A 19,649-nucleotide genomic window follows, 5' to 3' on the forward strand; every position below is an offset into this window, starting at 1 on the left:
TGGCTTACTAAATTTGTCTTAGCAGCTACTTATTTGTCATGTAATATAAACTATAACATCAGTCACATGAATTTTATCCTGTGTGAGTTCTGAAAATAGCCTAAGGAAGCAATGGTTAGGTTGAATTTGATATTGAATAATCTGTAGTTTATAGTAAAGTGAGTCTAGACAGTGACATGAATTCATTCATCTTCAGTTTAATCAAAGCAAATTTATTTTTATCTTTCTTTAGTTGGAAGATGCTGGCTCAAGTAGTTTAGATAATCTACTGAGTAGATATATCTCAGGCAGTCATCTACCCCCTCAACCTACAAGTACCATGAATCCTTCCCCAGGACCCTCTGCGTTATCACCTGGATCTTCAGGTAAAACAAACAGGGATACTGCTTCATTGCTCTTAACACCTTAAAGCAGGGGTGGAGGAACAAAGGCTGTCTCCTCGTGTCTATATCAGGTGTGTGGAGATACAGGCCTTATGTCTATTGACTTTACACACAAGATGTAGTAGGGAGGACGGGAGAGGACAAGGAATTAAGGAGTTGGATCAGATGATTATGTGGTTGGCCATTGGCAGGTCTAACATTTGCAGGGCATTTATAAGCTGGACTCGGGAAAGAGTTACTTTGCAGTGTGGTGTCCAGAAGTAACATTCAGTAAGGACAGACATAACTTCAGCTCCTCAGGGTTCAGCTCACTTAAGTCAGGCCCACTTGGGTTCTGAAGAAGAGTTTGCTTTCCTCAGGGTCTCTTGACATTTCCAATTTTCATGCATATATGTTAAATGACATTGGCAATCTTTATCTTACTGGAGTGATGCTACTAAGCATACTGTGTCCTGTCTTTTGACAACACTAAAGCATCCAGCCACACTGTACTCACTCTTTGATGAGGTTGCAGTCTATTAACTTTTTATATCCTATGCTTTACAGTATAATGAATTGAGCTTTTAAGTTTAACTCAAATCAGGTTTTTTGTTTTGTTTTGTTTTATTTATTTAAGTACACCGTAGCTGTCTTCAGACATACCAGAAGAGAGGGCATCAGGTCTCATTACAGATGGTTGTGAGCCACCTTATGGTTGCTGGGATTTGAACTCAGGACCTCTGGAAGAACAGCCAGTGCTTTTAACCACTGAGCCAACTCTCCAGCCCTCAAATCAGTTTTAAAATGATGAAAAACTGCTTAATAAAGATAAAGAAAACCATGTGAATTTTCAAGTTGTAATTTTAAAATTCAAAGCTTAGTTTAATTGTTCCTGCCCTCATGGGATTTCAGCTGAGACAGTCAAGATTCATGATTGGAGTAATGCCACACATTACTCCATTAGTCCAGTCATTTATGATTAGACCTCTCTCTCCTCCCACCCCTTTTTTTGTTTTTGAATTTTGGGACAAAGTTTCACATTGTAGTCTAGGCTATCCTGGAACTTATTATCTAGCTTAAGTAGGTAAACTCTACCTGAGGTTCTCAAGTGCTAGGATTAGGGTCAAACCACTACATCCAGCTCTAAGTGTATTTTTTTTTAATGTAATTAATTACATTTTTTCTAATGTAAACTAAATAGGATCTTTTGTTTCCTAAAACTGAATGTCTGATTTTTTGGAGAAAAGATAGTTCAGATGTAAACATGGATGTTTTTGTTTGATTTTTCGACATGGTTTGTCTGTATAGCCCTGAGTGTCCTCAACCTCACTCTGAAGATCAGGGTGGCCTTGAACTCTGAGATCTACCTGCCTCTGCCTCCCAAATGCTGGAATTAAAGGCACGTGCTGCCACTACCTGGTGAAAACAGGGTTTTTTACTAAAGGTAGTTTATTAACATTTTTTTGAATTACATCGTTGAGTGTTAGAATTTTTTTCAGGACATTAAAAAAGAATGAATGCCTGGTTGATTTGTGTGCACCTGTAATCTCAGCTCTCAGTTGGAGGTCAAGGCCAGTCTGCGCTATGTAATGAAACACTGTCTCAGTTTTTCAAAAGAGTACATAGACTATTTTATGATATGAAGAAGTGACAGTTTTCTCAAGTTGCTGCTTTTTGCTTCTGAGTAATATTTTTTGGAAGAGGATCCTAAAGTCATATCTGAACTCAGCTGAAAGAAACTGGTGATGCCTACTAATGATTCTACTTGCCATCTCTGATTTTACCACTGTCTTTGATTTACAAGAATTTGAGTCGGGTTGTATAGTTTGAACATTCTGATACTCAGTTTGACGTGCTGTTTTGTAGGCTTATCCAATTCTCACACACCTGTGAGACCCCCTAGTACGTCTAGTACTGGCAGTCGAGGCAGGTGAGTAATTTTCTTTCGGTATTATGTTACTTATAACTTTTTAATAAGAAAATTTTCAAATGAAAGTAAACTAATTTTCATATCCCCAGTTTCAACAGTCAGTAGTTATGCCTACTTTTCTTCCCTCTGTATTCCTTTCTACTCCCTTCCTCTCTGGATTATTTGAAACAAATCTCAGAAATTATGTCGTTCTGCTTGTAACTATTTTAAGTTTTGTTTAGAGCCAGGTATTAAAGTTCCTGATTTATGCACACTGAAATGAGCCCTATATACTATGATCAGTAGATGTGTTTACATAGAGTTTGTTTTTGCAGATGTAGAGGTGTCTCTTCTAGACTTTTTTTATTTCTCTCATTATTTAGTTTGCCTTTTCTATATATACACACATAATTAAAAATAAGAATGAGAGATTTGATCAAAATTCAGGTTTAGTTAGGTGGAAATAAGAATACTTCAGTTGTTGGGGTTGGGGATTTAGCTCAGTGGTAGAGCGCTTGCCTAGCAACCGCAAGGCCCTGGGTTCGGTCCTCAGCTGGGGGGGGGAGGGGGGAATACTTCAGTTGTACTGTGTGCTTCCTTTGGGAGTGTGCTTTGTTTGTTTGTGTAGTTTGTATACATGTGGGCAGCACATGTGTCAGAGGCCAGAGAATGATGTCAGATGTCTTATTCACTTCTCCACCTTACTTTCTGAGAGGTGAACCTGGAGTTCAGAATAGACAGGTTGGCTGGCTGATCATTGAGCTCCAAAAATTTGTCTGGTGTTGTGTGCATGTATGTATTATGTGTGTTCATGTGTGCATGTAGACCAGAAGACTTTTGTGGGGAGTGAGTTTTCTTCTGTGTGGGTCCTTGAGAACAAATTGAGGTTTGACTTGGTGGCAAGTGCCTTTACTGGCTGAAAAGTGTTGTTTTGATAATTGTTCATTACTTTAGAATATATCTGTGAAGAAACTTTGTCAATTACTATGTTAAGGGAGGTAGGAAACTTTTTCTTTATTGACTTTTGTGATAAGCTGATTCCCAGTTTGCTTCGGTGACCTAGGAGTTTGACTATGACCTACTTTTATGAATCTGTATATTTCAACACAGTTTCAATGTTCTTGTAGCTATTAAGGACATGTTCATATTTTCCTTTGGCCTTTTCAGTGGCTAGAGCTAAGAAATATGTTTTTAAGATTAAATATAATGAATATTGTGTATAATATTCATTGAGCTATCAAATTTTAATCAGTTAGAGAATTGCGGTTTCCAAGTACATGTATATTTTGAAAACTGTTCCTATAAAAAGTACTTGGTTGCCTTTTCAGCCAGTGCTTTCAGAAACAAGCAGTGGAAACTTCATTCTGAGTACCTATACTAGTCTTACAAGGTCCTTCACTCAGTGGTGAATTTTTGTTGTTGTTTTTGCTTTTTATGGACCTCTTTAGCCATGTTCCTGTACTCTCCACTTTGCTTTTACTGATTCTGAACTTTGCTAGGTTGTTTGCTGTGTGTTTATCATTGCCCTTTTGTTTCAGTCCCTTTCTCAGATCTGAAATGATCTTTCATAGTGAGGCTTTATTAACCACTTCTGCTGATGTTGTACTCTTAAGATATTTTAGGTGGTAGCATTGAAACTATTGCTAGAAAGTGACACAATCACTGATATTTTGTGCTACAAGTTGAGCATCTCTAATCTGAAATTTGAAATGCTCTAGTAGGAGGCCCCACATGGAAAATTCCATACCTGATGCCATGTAGTAGGTTGCAATCAAATTGCTGGATGCATTTAATATATTATATGAAATTGTACACCATATATATAGTAAGGAACTAAATGGATTTCATGTTTATACGAGTCTTATCCCAAAGACATCTTGCCCTGTATAGTAAATGTATCAAAATAGGAAAAAAAAAATCTTAAAACCCTAATCTCAGTCAGGTGTTAAGGAATGCTTAACTTAAATCATTTTACTCTTCAATGTTTTAGATCAGGAAAGGTAATTTTAAGGTCTGTCCTTATGTCTTTCACATTTCTATTTGAGGTGACTGCCTACTATCGTTAATAAATAGTACTTTTACTTTATGCTATACAATCAAGCATGTGACTTTTATTGTTTCTTATTAGCTGCGGATCATCAGGAAGAACTGCTGAGAAAAGTGCTCATAGTTTCAAGTCTGATCAGGTGAAGGTCAAGCAAGAACCTGGGACTGAAGAAGAGATATGCAGCTTTTCAGGAGCCGTGAAACAAGAGAAGACAGAGGATGGCAGGAGGAGTGCCTGTATGGTAAGTTCTCACCAGGATTTGACAAGCTGTCAGCAGATCATCCATCTCAGTAGGCATATTTATTTGTCTTTAAATTCTTGTTTCTGACACAAGCTAAGTATTTCTACTTCTATTTCTGCTCTTCTATTTCTCAGCTATAATTAATCAGAAAAAACTTAATTGTCTTAAAGTATTTACTTAGTATTATCTTGACATTTCTATTTAGTTAATACTAATGCCATGGGGCTAAATTATGTTCTATTAATGATCTCAGTGTACACATAGGATTTCAAGGCCACAACAGAACCTTAACTGTTGACTATAACCTAGGAGCTCAACACTAAAATTGTTCATACAAAAGAAGATGGGCCAAAGATAGATTTTCTTTTTGTCTTATAATAACCATTCTAGAGTTTCTTAGATGAAATAGTTTATACAATAAAAACAGAATGAAGGAGTGTCCAAAGTCCTCTTCATATAGAAGTTTCCCTTTTTGTTATTCTTTCTGCCCACCTTTTTACTTTTCTACCTATGTTACTGGCATATAGGCATCTCAGCATATCACTGTATTTGGTTCAGTGTATGGATTGAAGAACTACAGCTTTCGCTCAGTGTTTATAACAATGCCATCTCTTCCATTAAAACTCTTAGTTTAGAAAGTGCCCCCATAAAAATACAGGATGTGATGCAAGATCTGCTTTGCCATAGTCTTCCATTGGTTAAATGATATGCATAGAAAGGCTTTTTACTACTTTGTGCATCCTTTTTTCTTTTACCCTTTTATGCCACCCTCTCTCAACCCCCTAGCATGGGATAGGAGAGAAAAAATGATAGAGGGGAAAGGGGCAATGTTATCATTAGACTACTTTGTGCTGATTACGGGCATTGAGTTCCTTGGCAGGTTTGCTCTTCACCATCAGGATTCTAATTTCTTCTTGTTGTTTCTTCTTTGCTTAATAAACCATGACCAAGAACCCATACAACCTCTTGGGGTCCTAGCATTTTATAGCCTCTGAAAAGTCTCCAGAATTCCAAATGTCACAGAATCATAGAATCTTATCTGCCTCTTGCGTAATCACACCCGTTAAAGTATGAGGAAAACCATATAGTCAGTTGCTGTGGACAATCTGAAGCAGCCCCATATCCCATCCCTGGGTTTAAAATAAGAACATTCTTAAATTTTTCTGTGCTTTTTAATGAAACCAAAATTCTCATTTCAGATATGTGTGCCAAAGAGTGGTATAAGATTGTTTTCAAATGTTATTTACCTGATCTTAGTTTTTTGAGACAGGGTTTCTCTGTGCTCTCACTGTCCTGGAACTCACTTTGTAGGCTCAGATTCACCTTTCTCTGCCTCCCAAGTACTGAGACTAAAGGTATGCTCCACCACCACTAGGCTTATATAATTGATTTTGATTGGAAAAATAGTGCCCTGTCATAAGCTCTCTGTAAGAAAGTCATGATTGTTTGTGTATAATGGTTTAGTTAATTTCTGAGTCAGCTGAGTGAACTAATATTAGAGACAAAAACCTCTAAAATCTTGTTAGCATATGTAATAGGTTATTAGCATTCTTTTATTTCACTAGTGTGATTTACAGAATAATTTTAGTATATTAATGTAGCTTCATGTATATATTTGTATGTATACATACTGTATACACCTAGAATTAAATGAATATTTTAAAAATTTGTCTTTGTTTTCTTGTAGTTGAGCAGTCCTGAGAGTAGTTTGACACCACCTCTCTCAACTAACCTCCACCTAGAGAGTGAGCTGGATACCTTAACAAGCCTGGAAAACCATGTGAAAACCGAACCAGCAGATATCAGTGAAAGCTGCAAACAATCAGGACTCAGTAGCCTAGTTAATGGGAAGTCTCCAATTCGAAACCTCATGCACAGGTCGGCAAGGATTGGAGGAGATGGCAATAGCAAAGATGATGACCCAAATGAAGACTGGTGTGCCGTCTGCCAGAATGGAGGGGATCTTTTGTGCTGTGAAAAATGTCCAAAAGTCTTTCATCTTACTTGTCATGTTCCAACACTTCTCAGCTTTCCAAGGTACCAGCAAAATTGTTGATTTGAGTTCTTTTTATTCCCAAATCTAAACATATACAGAAAGTTGTTCAGGGCTTTCCTCAAAAAAGCCCATTTTAAAGATCAAAGTTTTTTACTGAAAAAAATCTGAAACTGATATGATATATGTAGTCCAGTAGTAGAACATGGTGCCTAGCATACATAAGGTTCCTGGGTTCAGTCTCAAACACTAAGATGGGGAAAGAAAAATAGCTATATAAACAGTGCCTCATAGTTTATTACATTACTTACTTACTTGTGTGTCTGTTTGCAAGCATATGTGTATACAGATACTGTGCAAATGGGACATGGATGGAGGTCAGTTTTTCCTTCCACCATGTGGGTTCTGGGGACTTGAACTCAACCTCAGCCTTAATGGCAAGTGCTTTACTTTCTTGTCATCTTGCTGGACCCTTTTTCTTGGGGATATATTGGAACATTAAGATTTGCCAGTTTTCTTTGTTCTTTTTTTTGGGGACAGGGTCTCTCTATGTACTTGTGGCTGTCCTGGAACTTGCTATTGTAGACCAGGCTAGCCTTGAACTCACAGAGATCCTCCTGCCTCTGCTTCCCTGGTGCTGAGATTAAAGTCATGTGCCATCATAACTGGCTAAGGTTTTACCAGTTTGTCTAAGGTTTTACCAGTTTTCAAAGGCAGATAGTTTGGAATATAAAATACCTAACTTCTAGAATTAGAATTTATTTATCTACCTAGATTACTATATATATCATATATATGGGAAAAATAAAAATATGAGCAAATAATTTATAAAATTTATTAATTCAATAGAAATCCTAAGTTAAGAAACAGTAAATATTTTATCTGACTTAAAAATTAAGGGGGTATATATAATTGTAAGCACTTATGTAAGTTGGTGGTGTATTTAATACACTAGAGAACACTGTAGATGGCTCAAGTAACTCCAGAACACCTACTGTTTTCTTGTATGTATGGAAGGGTACATGTGTAGGCCTGGGACAGCTTTGGGTGTTGTTGCTCTGTTGCCTACTTGAACTACTCAGATAGCTAGGCATGCTTGCCAGTGTGCTCCAGGGTTTCTCCATCCCTGCCTGTCCAGTGATGGGAGTTACAGGCATCAACTAGGGCTTTGTGCTACCAAGAACGTAAATGATGATTGTTTCCTATCACAGATGTAGGACCATGGGATGCTAATATGGGGACTTTAGGGGGTATTTTGCTGCAGGTACTGGTCATCGAGTTTATGCCATGAACAGACTGGTGTTTACTGTTGAAATTCCATTTTATAGTTTTCTAGAAGGTTCTCACTTGATGTGTGATTGGGTAAAGTTTTAGAGAGTTTATTATGTAAGAGATGTAACAAAACAATTCATGAATGCATTAGAAAGAAAAGGAAACCTACATACTTGCACTAAGGGCCTATCTTCTCCAGAATAGACTTTTTTCTAATTATGTAGACTAATGGCCTTTTTCCCTGTGCAGTGGAGACTGGATATGCACATTTTGCAGAGATATTGGGAAGCCAGAAGTTGAATATGATTGTGATAATATGCAACATAGTAAGAAGGGGAAAACTGCACAGGGCTTAAGTCCTGTGGACCAAAGGGTAAGTTTCAAAGCTGACTTGTTAATAGAGATTTGGTGGTTGTCAGCCTGTGTATATCATGTTCCCTACCCCACCATACAATCCCTACCCCTACCCCTATGTAATGTGCCCATGACCTGGTAGGTGTTGTATCATCTAATGAATCATCTTATGACTTCTAAAGCCTTGAATTTTTAGTTCAAGACTTTTTTTTTTTTTTTTTTTTTTTTGGTTCTTTTTTTCGGAGCTGGGGACCGAACCCAAGGCCTTGCGCTTCCTAGGTAAGCGCTCTACCACTGAGCTAAATCCCCAGCCCCTAGTTCAAGACTTTTAAAAAAGATATTAGTCCCTTGTTATACATCCCTAGCTGTGCTTGAGTTTGTAGAACTACTCCTTTCTGTATGCTGAGATTACAGACATGTTTCCTGAGGCCAGACTTCATACATGATATGTTTTGATTCAAATCTTGATTTCTGGCCTTCTCCCTCAAAAAATAGCAAATACCAGACAAATAAATCCTTATTTGTCCTTAGCATTCCTTATTACCCTGTTCACCTCTGTTGTGGTTAGAAATCTCTAAGATAAAAAGTCACATGTTGTTATAATGCCATTTTCTTTCTTCTCCCCATCTAAAACATCCATAATTCCTTATGCAGACTATTGTGATAATTTGGTGATGATTTCCTTGTTTCTTCCCCTGCCCCTTTAGTCTGTTTTTCTATATTTAAATTGTTCTTTTTCTTTAAAAAAAGTTTACCACTTCATTTTTTATAACTCTTTAATACCTTCCCATCATGTTAAAAATGAAACCCAAATTATTTTTATTTCACTGAAATTTTTACTGATCTTATTGTTCCCTGATTTCTAATGACAAGGATGCCTTCACATAGTTCTATGGTCATTAGAATTAAGTTTAGTTCTAATCTAATATGTAAGCTTAACAATCCTTCTGTGAAGAGAAGGAATGTGTTTAGGATATACAAACATTAAACAAAGTTTAAGTAGAAACTAAATTTTAGTATAATAGCTCTTCTAAAAATCTTGTAGGAGACAGAGACAGGAAAGTGGCTACAACTTTTAGGCTTGTTTGTCTTTATAAAAGTGCTAAACAAGTCAGAGCTGCATAGTGAAACCCTTTCTCAAAACAGATAAAAGGTAAAATGAAAGGGGAAGGTGGGTATTTTGGCGGGGGTTGGAGGTTTAGGGGTTTTGGCAATTGGATGAGAGAGAGAGAGAGAGAGAGAGAGAGAGAGAGAGAGAGAGAGAGAGAGAGAGAGAGAAAGAAACCTGAGTGTAGTCACTGAAAGGCAGAGGAATAAAACTTGGTTTTACCTCCCTTGGGGAATTATAGTGACTTCTAATAGTGAAATTTTGTTTACTTGTTTACTATAAGTTTTTGTGACTCATATACCTTTTAAAGGATTTTTTTAAAATATTTATTTCATTTATATGAGCGCACTGCAACTGTCTTTAGACGCACCAGAAGGGGGCATCGGATCCCATTACAGATGGTTGTGAGCCACCATGTGGTTGCTGGGAATTGAACTCAGGACCTCTGGAAGAGCAGTCAGTGCTCTTAACCACTGAGTCATCTCTCCAGCCCTCATATTTTTGTACATAAGAATTAATTACATTAATTTTATTAGAATAAAAACTCTTAAAGTAGAATAGATCATAGTTTTAAAATTAATTCAAAGCAAAATTTTTTCTTTGATACCTATTATATAGCAAGCAATGTTCAGTTTGTTGTAATAATACTTTATAGCTATATTCTACAGACTATTTTATCGGAAAAAAATAGTTTCATCTTTTTTTCTCTTGGGGGCCAGAAATGTGAACGTCTTCTGCTTTACCTCTATTGCCATGAATTAAGTATTGAATTCCAGGAGCCTGTTCCTGTTTCGGTGAGTTACATGACTTAGTATTACCCTGGTACAGAAGTCCGTGGGCTGTGGCTTAGATGGGGCTTCTTCAGTAAGTTCCTTAACTACTCTGACTCAGTATGTCTGATACTTCCTCCCCATCGTTGTTTTAGAACTTAATTTTAATTGACATGTTATGTATACTTGTAGGGTACAATATGATGTTTTAACCTACATACAAATTGAAAGATTTAATCAGACTAACATGTCTATTACCATCAATTTAAATAATTGTAATGAGAATGCAATGTCAAAACTCCTTTATATAATTTTGAAATATGCAGTTTATCATTAAATGTGATTTACATGTAAGTAAGGCAGTAGATTAGTAGAACTTTTACACCAGCCTAATTGCAGTTTCATATTCTTTGGGCAATGTCTTTTTTTTTTCCCTTGCCTCTCATTCCAGACTCTGTAATCACCTTTTTATTTGTTTGGTTTTGTTCGTTTGCTTGCTTTTTGTTCCTGAGATAGGGATTGTACATACCCTTAACTATCCTAGAAATCAAAGAGAACTGCCTTTCTCTGCCTCCCCAATGCTGGTATTTAATGCTCTGTAAACACCTTATTAAACATAGTAATTATTTTTGTTAAATTTATTTTTGTGTGTATAGTTATTTTGCCTGCACGTATATTTGTGCACCATGTGCATACCGGTGATCAGGGAGGCCAGGAGAGAACATTGTATCTCTTAGGACTGTAGTTACCAACAGCTGTGAGCTGTTCTGGTTGCCAGAAATGGATCTCGGGTCCTGTGAAAGAGGAGCCAGTGCTCTCAACTCCTGAGCCATCTCTCCAGCCTCTAAAATGCTGATTTTACTATTTTTAAAAATGTATGAGTGTATGTGTTTACTGGGTGCATGCCCGGGGTCATGGAAGTCAGAAGATGGTGTCAGATACCCTAGAATTTGAGTTTCAGGCAGTTGTGAGCTGTCATGGATGGCGAGAGCCTGAGTCCAGGACCTCTTTTTCTTTTCTTACAAATTTATGAATTATAGGTAGATAATTTGATAAATGTTTATAGTGTACAGTAAAATGTTTTTGTTGTTTTTCTCTTTTTGGGCTTTACTTTGACTGTCCTAGACTCACTATATAACTAGGCTGGTGTCAAACTCAGATCCACCTACCTCAGCCTCCTGAGTGCCAGGATTAAAGATGTGCACTCAGAAAATAAATCTAAATGTTGAATAATTGTGTACTGTTGAATTTTTCAAAATGGCATTTCCATTTTTTTTTAAAAGAATATTTATTTTATTGTATGTGAGTACACTGTAGCTGTCTTCAGACACACCTGAAGAGGGCATTGGTTCCCATTACAGATGGTTGTGAGCCACCATGTGGGTGCTGGGATTTGAACTCAGGACCTCTGGAAGAGCAGTCAGTGTTTAACCGCTGAGCCATCTCTCCAGCCCTGGCTTTTCCATTTTTAAGCCCTCTTAACACAAATAGTGAAGATTGAGAAAACACACCTAGGAAACTTTATGCGTTAGTGATTGTTTTTGTTGTTGTTCATTCTGTAGAGACTTGGAATAAAGACTTTAAAATACTAAAAGGAAGGGCTAGGGAGTTTTATTGCTGAATTAGAATAAAATATGCTATATGAACTTTATTTGTTAGCTGTTTATTGTTGAATGTAAGTATGTTAACAAAATTAAATGTTACTTGACTACTTGCTAAGTAGGCTAAGAAATCAATTTTAAAAGTACAAATATTTTGACAGATAAAAATTATCTTGTACAAGTATTAGTCATTTGATTCCCAAAAATCTTTTTCATCTTTTAAGTTCATGGATTTCACAGTAGAAAATAACTTCCTAATGTTTTCTTTTTATGGAGTATTCAGATATGGTAGTGTATGTTAGTAGTCCCAGGCTGAGGCAGGAGGATCTTCAATTTGAGGCCAGCCGAGGCTGTATAGGCTGTCTCAAAATAGCAGTACTATATACACTTATATCCCACAAGTAGAAGATTTTGGCCAAAGGTGGTGTCAGAATAAAATATAATTTTTTTTCAGTGTTCTGAGATTTCTTGTGAAGCTTTAGTATCTTCTATCACACTGTTGCTCTAACCATAGCATACATATACTTTCAATTTTTTTTTCTTTAAACTTTTTAAATAAAAACTAGAAGTCATCAAGTACCAAGTGAACCAGATATGACTGTTGGTCTTATGGGAGGCAACTTCTGCTAGTTGCCCCGCGGCCCCCCCCCCCCCCATTTTATACTTGCTAATGAATGATAGGATCTTGGAAATTTTGAGAAACCATGTAAACCAGCACATATTCTGCAGTATGATTTGATATTAAAGATATATTTGGACAGAAAACTTGACGTACATTTGGTCTACCTTAAATGTAATCAATATGCTGTACATTTTCACATTAAACAGTTCGATATTTTGGAGAATTCTGACCTGCCATGATTTATTTTTTTAGATACCAAACTACTATAAAATTATAAAGAAACCAATGGATTTATCAACGGTAAAGAAGAAGCTTCAGAAAAAACATTCCCAGCATTACCAAATCCCAGATGACTTTGTGGCTGATGTCCGTTTGATCTTCAAGAACTGTGAAAGGTTTAATGAAGTATGTTAGCTTCCAAATATAGAGTATTGGCTGTTAGTTTCAGTTTCCTTTGCTTGGTTCTTTCCCCCCTTGTTGAAAGAACCACCTAATTTGACCTGCCAAAGCCCCCACCCCCTCATTGTATAAAAGCAAAATTTGTTTTTTTTTCCCCCCTCAGCTCTAGAAAAGAACAATTACTATGTGTAATTTGGAGTATATTCTTAAATATAAGACACTAAGAGTTTTATTGAATATCCTTTCCAAAGGGAGTTGTGGTTGAATAGGAAAGTAGTCTGAAGTTAAGTAACTTGGTGGGATATGGTCATGCACGCCCACATTTGGGGCACTTACAGGAAACTTAACAGTGCCTGTTGCCTGTAGTGTTTAGTTCCATCACTGACCACGTAAAGGAAGAATGTTAAGACGAAACTGCAGGCCTTAATATGTAGTGGTGAGGGTTTGGTTTCTACAGTGAGTCTTGGTTAACTCCACTTCTCAGAAGCTAAGGATGCCTTACCTATAACTGAAGGGAAAAATGTGACATAATCTGTCAGGGAAATTGCTTTTTGTTATCTTTGGAATAAAATAATTTGTTATTGTTATAGATTTTCTTCATTATAGGAGAAGAAAATGGTATTAGATGAGAATCCAGGTCTACTCATAGTAGTCTCTAGAGGCATCAAGGTGGCACTGTAACACACAAACCAAATTCTCTGTGAGATGTAAAGTGTGGTCACCTTGACATCAGTATGCCACAGTACATCCATACAGACTTACTTCAGAAGTTTACAAGTTACAAATTTTTGTCCTCTTTAAACTTTCGATTATTTTCAAATGAATATGCTATTGTGTACTGTCGTTGAAAGAAAGATATATTCTGCCTGTTTTAGTGCATAGTGGTGCACTCCTTTAATCCCAGCACTTGGGAGGCAGAGGTAGGCAAATGTTTGTGAAGTCCAGGCTAGCCTGGTCTATAAAGTAAGTAGTTCTAGGATAGCCAGGGCTATGCAGGGAGACCCTGTCTCAAAAATAAACCAAAGGAAACAAAAAGTTAGTTTGTGATTAAAATATTGCCATAAAGATAAAATTCTGATTATCTTGTGGAATGTTTGACCATTTTAAAAATAGCATTCTAATTTTCTCTTGAGTAGATTGATGCCTTCAGACAAGTTTCTACTGATTGACCTAAATAATTTGGAATGAGACTGTTATTAAGGTTTCAAAGTAACTTTATTAACAGTTCTGTACAGAAAGTGGTTCCATGTTCAGCAGAATTTTAGATAGCACTTAATCTGGTTTTAGCAATTTGTTCTCCCTAGAATGGCTGACTTTCGTCACCAATCCTATACAGTTTCTTAACTTTAGAAAGGATTATAATTTCCCTTTTTTTTTTTTGACTCTGGTATCCTTTTTAGATGATGAAAGTTGTTCAAGTTTATGCAGACACACAAGAGATTAATTTGAAGGTAAGCTTTTCAGACCATGCAAACTTGGTGAAGGAATATGCGTTATCAATAGGTGAATATCCTATCTTTTGCTTGCAGGCTGACTCAGAAGTAGCTCAGGCAGGGAAAGCAGTTGCATTGTACTTTGAAGATAAACTCTCAGAGATCTACTCAGACAGGACCTTCGCTCCTTTGCCAGAGTTTGAGCAGGAAGAGGATGATGGTGAAGTAACAGAAGACTCTGATGAAGATTTTATACAGCCTCGTAGAAAACGCCTAAAGTCAGACGAGAGACCAGTACATATAAAGTAAAATGACGTGGACTTAAATCAGTTGTTTTTAAGAAGAAGGAAACAAACAAAACACTCTTTTATTTAAGTGTTACTGGAATATCCTGTGTACAGTGGTTTTTACCTCCTTACAGAAGCTGGTAGCTTTCATACAGTATTAGATTGAAATAATGGACACAAAAAACATTCTTGTCAAGAAAAGGAGAGAGAACTCTGTTTGCTACTTTAAGAACAAAATTAGAAGTGAAAAGGTTTGGGGATTTGTTACAAATGAAGATGGTTCTCTGGCTGTTAGAAATGTAGATGATCATGTGTGTTAATTGGTGCAGGATACTGAGTCTGGCAAGCCTGCAAGGCTCATGTTGGGAGATGTGTCTCTGCTAGAGCACACAGTTACTCAGACACTGTAAAAGCCTCTCCTCCACAGACACAAATGGGTTGTTTTCTGGTTAAAAATGAGTAGATCCGATTCCACTTGAATGTCACTAAAGATGCATTGAATCATGCCACTGTATTTTCTCTCATTTTGATCTATCGGGCCTTAGTTTTTAAATTGGTTTAAAGAACTCAGCAGTAGTTTTATTTTCTTCTTAGATGTAGGGTCTAGGAACATAACCATTGATCATTTAGTCAACTTCAGTGGTGTACTAAAATGATAACTTTCAGTCGTGGATCATACAGAAAACCCTTCTGGAAATTACACTTACTGGTCAAATCATCTGATCACGCAGTTATTCCCTTGAAAGACAGAACATTTATTTCAGAATTTTCTGTATAGGTAAATTAGATTGAGAAGGTGACAACTAACTTTAACCCGGTCTCTCTTCATACCAGTTTCCAGTAGACCACTATTGGTAAACAGAAATCTGTCAGCTACCAAATGTGTACAATTTTCTGTATTTCACTTTGTCTTATTTGTAAATAGTGAGCTCAGACTTCTGGCAGATCAGCAACATTTGCTGAGCCTGTTTTTTAAGCTAATGTGTATTCTTACTAATGTTCCTATCAAGAATGGATTTGTAATATATGCTGTCTATTTCTAATGTTCACATTCATATTTTGAGGTTCTATCTTATTTTAATAGAGAACAGACGTCTCAAAAAATCTTCAGAAGCAGCTTATTATTGAAATATCAAAATATTGAAATAAACCCGGTGGGGTTAGATTACTCATCTGTCCACCAAGTGGGACACGTGCATGGACTGGGGGCTTTAAATGACTTAGAAGAGACCTTTAAGTAAATCCTGAAGACGAGCCAATCCCCACTTGAATGGTAATTGGAACAAACCTAACGTTATTTACTACCTGATGGCAGGAGCAGAACCTGAAGCAGATAGACCTACTTGCTCTGGTTTATTTTTCTCCTCTTCGTTGTGATGCTCAGATCAAGTGTGCTCTAGACTGTGTGCGCCTCTCCGCTGGATTAAGAGTTGTAGTCCTACTTCTGTACGGACACAGTAGAATATAAAGTGACCAAAGTAGAATTCAACATCAGAAACATTTCAGGTGTCAGCAGATGTGTGGCAAATCATTTGCCTCTTAAAAAATTCAACGTAAGCAGTTCAAACTGTAGACCTCCTCAGAAAACTATTTGACGTAATTGTCGAAGAAGTGAATATTTTTAGTGTGCATTGAATCAAATAAAGTGCTCTAAAGAAGTTACTACACAGATTCCTTTGGGTTTTTCTTAAGGGATATGGGTAACGAGGAGTGGGACTTAGGCCTTTCTATATTACACTTAAAAGGATTGTCATTCTTACCTCATCTCCTGCTTTCCATTAGCTTCTCTTCCCTTATAAATTAAGCTTCAGTTTTTTTGTTTTTTTTTTTTTTTTGTTCTTTTTTTAAATGCTCCAAACCATTTACTATTTTATTTCATTTTTTATTAGGGGAAGAGATTTTGTTTCTAAAATATTTTTTTTATTTATACCTATTTTCTTTGGCGTCCATGATTTTAATTTGTAAGTAGATGAATCTCTAAGGGTACATTTTTGGCAGTGGGGGAATGGGGGGTTGACTTCATTTTCTGAAACCTCTGAGTTCAGTGTTTTATATTTGCTTCTCATATGAATCCTTTTCAAAATTTTTAGCAATAAATTACAAATAAGCTCTGTTAAGTGGGACAAACACAGGTTTTTCAGCAAATATTTCTCAATATTTGAAGCCCTGAGAGAGAATGTGTTTCATAAAGGCATTCTTATATTACATGGTGTTTTGTTTCCCTTTGTTTAAGACCATCAATTCAGAAGCTTCTCTCCGACCAGTGTTTCGTAGGCTCTGTTTTTGTTAGCAAAGGTGCCCCACTGCTGAGGAATGGATTGCTATCAACAATACACTCTTAAATGATAGTCACTTTAACTTTTATAAAGCCCTTTTTTGCACACTGATCATTGTGTTTTCTAGGCTTTAACATAAGTATGTCTACAAAGTAGAAAAACAATTCTTATTTAAATTATCTCGTTTCCCTGTTTATATTTTTAAAATACAAATAACAGAATATCTGTTAACTCCCGGATGTGGGTATGATATTCCCATGTTGTATTCTTTGTTAGAATCTGTACCTTAAATTTTGAGAAGTCCACATAATGATGATCTCTTAAAATCCTTCAAAGTTCTTGATGAACTTAGGGTCATTTTTTCCATCAGGAAACTAAACGTTCCTCAGCCTGCTCTGCTGGCCTTAATTTATGTATCAATTTACATATCTCAGCACTTGACTCTGCTACTTGATTGAGTGAGTGAACTGTACATCAGGCCCAATGTTAAGGGCTCTAGGGTCTGGTTTGATCATGGACTTTGCTCTATATGCAAACATCAAACTATTACCACAGAGCTATGATAAAGCATTAGATCCCCTTTGGAATCAGCGGGTTTTTTCCACTTCTGTTTCTTATGAGGGAATTTTAGGTCATTACAAGTCAGTTCTCATTCTTTTAACAAGTTTGAGGTTTTTTTTTTTTTTTTTTTTTTTTTTTTTGTTAACCCAAAGACATAATGCTTCAAAGTGTGCAAATTATAGTTTTATCGATTACCTCAGCAGGTATCCTGCCACGTAATTATTAGTGAGTTAGTGTCAGTAACCTAAAAGATTCAGGTCTTCCGACTATGCCCTTAAGTTGTGGCTTACCACTTGTTATTGAACAGTTTTTTCTAAAATGTGGATGGGGAGTAGATGCTGTACTCCCCTCTCCTTAGCTTTTACATCTGGTACCCAGCCTCATTCGCATACAGCACATAAAGTACAAAAACGTCTATATCTTGTAGCCAGCATTGGATTGGATCAGTAAGTGGTTTTCTTAATTAAAAAATTAAGAAAACAAAAGACTACCAACCCTAACTCCCTGAGTTGAAATAGCTTCTTTGAGCTGGACAGATGACATGAGTAAAAAGCATGAGTGCCACAAGCATGAAGATCTGAGTTTGAATCCCCAGCACCTACGTACAGGTGGGTACAGTAGTGTGCATCTAAGCCCAGTGCTCCTACAGAAAGATAGGCAGAGGTAGTTTCCAGAAGCCCTTTGAGTAGCTAACCTGGCATATTCAGTGCTGAATCCCTTTCTCAAAGGTCGAAGGTGAGGACTAGCACCGGAAGTTGCCATCTGACCTGCACCCTAGCACATATGCCCTCACATACATGCAAACATACAGACCTCCACACATGCACCCTGGCATACATGCCATCACATACAACTTGTGAGTGTATACACCACGCATGTGACCTCAAAACATGCAAGTGGATATGCCAATTTTGCCTCCTTGCTAATTATCTGCTGAAAGATGTTTAAGATTTTTAAAGTATCAAAGTTGGATCATAAACCCAACTTCAATGTTAACTTCTTTCTCCCAGTTAATACTTCCTTGATAAAGCAATAACGCTGCTTTGAGTCTGTTGCCTAGTAAATAGCATGTCATAATCCTGCTGGATGGTGATTTTATAGGAAAGTTTGTATGCATATCACCCAATCTATCTTTTAAAAAAAGTAAAAAATTTAAATGTATGCTGGAAGTAATGACAATATATTGTGGCATTTTATTTTAAAAAAATTGGGGAAAGTTGCATATTTTTTTAAAAGTAGCTGTTTGAGTAAAAAAACTGAAGGTACTTTTTTAAGGAAAAAATTTATATGCCACAGTTTACATAGACATTTCCAATTTCAGCATTTACTCTCGGATATACTGGCTTCTTTACTTGGATAAATGCATGTTTTCCTTGGTCAAAAGTGCATCACTCTGAACTTAGTTACTTATGTTTCCTTACAGTACCCTTTATATATTTTTATTGTATCTAGAAGCAAAATTATCTTTAAAAAAATAAGTTGGGCATATTTGTCAAACTACAGAATGTATAGAATCAAGGCTATCCCTTTTCTAGCAAGTGTTACTTAAAACTGAAAACGATACTGTGTTACAGTCAAGAGATTCCTATGAAGGCACAAAGGTGATTTTCTAAGTGTCACATACTCCATTCATTTGTGGCCTAAATTTCATGTTGAGAATGCCTGCTTCTGCTCTGAACAATGTGGGCATTTACTCTGTTTTACAGCAGTGAAACATGGATGTGAGCCTACGGTGCAAGGTGTGCGCAATTGGAAACCTGTTGATTTTTCTATGTGGACATATCTACACACAAGGGTTAAACTCACAGCCTTACTAGTTCCTTGCTTCCAGTATTTCAACTGGTCTCCCCTCATTACTACTATTTTTGCACATAGTTAAACTACCCTTCAGAATGATTCTTAAAAAGTGCTGTTTCTGTGGTATTGTATTCTCTAAATGATCATATTTAATTTTTTAAACAAGGTTACAATTTCTAATTGTTCTGTTCCTGTGTTTTTTGCTGCGTGTAATAAAAGCAAGTTTTTCTTTTTATGGTTATTTAATACATTAGCTGCCTGTAAATAATTCTTGTTACAATGCTCTGGAATGTGTTGTAGAAGTTGTACTAGATTAGTTTGAAGCCTTGTTTAAAAACCACATTGTTTTGGCTATTTCTATTAAATTAGAAAATTGCAAAAGTTTTCAAATGAATTTCCTTTCTTTTTGAGACCTAATTGCAATTCATTAAAGTTTATATTTTGCCAGACACTTACTATAAAATACAAGCCCCTGTCTTCATGTGTCTTTAGACTGTTAATAGTATAGTGATCAGGATTGGCACAGGAGACCTATAAGTTGATCACAGGTGATTAGTGTTTTCCACAAAGGGGAGAGATATTGGTGATTTTGTTTTGGCAAGTGTTAAAGATAAATT

The 19,649-nt window shown here is 36.5% G+C and overlaps 1 protein-coding gene across 10 annotated transcripts in view; it reads left to right on the top strand.

The window, feature by feature from the left end:
- Window positions 1-19,426, top strand: part of Trim33 (tripartite motif-containing 33) — an 80,788-nt gene extending 61,362 nt beyond the window's left edge. For 5 of the 10 annotated variants that reach the window (XM_087629050.1, XM_087629055.1, XM_087629062.1 and 2 more), the window contains 9 exons: window positions 233-365; window positions 2,229-2,292; window positions 4,400-4,559; window positions 6,247-6,596; window positions 8,074-8,197; window positions 10,006-10,080; window positions 12,532-12,684; window positions 14,079-14,129; window positions 14,208-19,416. In XM_087629050.1, coding sequence (XP_087485176.1) covers window positions 233-365; window positions 2,229-2,292; window positions 4,400-4,559; window positions 6,247-6,596; window positions 8,074-8,197; window positions 10,006-10,080; window positions 12,532-12,684; window positions 14,079-14,129; window positions 14,208-14,420 — 1,323 coding nt within the window. In that variant the 3' untranslated portion in view covers window positions 14,421-19,416. 10 annotated transcript variants of the gene reach the window in all.
- Window positions 19,427-19,649: the final 223 nt, after the last annotated feature.

The sequence above is a fragment of the Rattus norvegicus genome, chromosome 2 (genome assembly GCF_021556685.1).
Source record: "Rattus norvegicus strain SHRSP/BbbUtx chromosome 2, alternate assembly SHRSP_T2T, whole genome shotgun sequence".
NCBI classification, from domain to species: domain Eukaryota; kingdom Metazoa; phylum Chordata; class Mammalia; order Rodentia; family Muridae; genus Rattus; species Rattus norvegicus.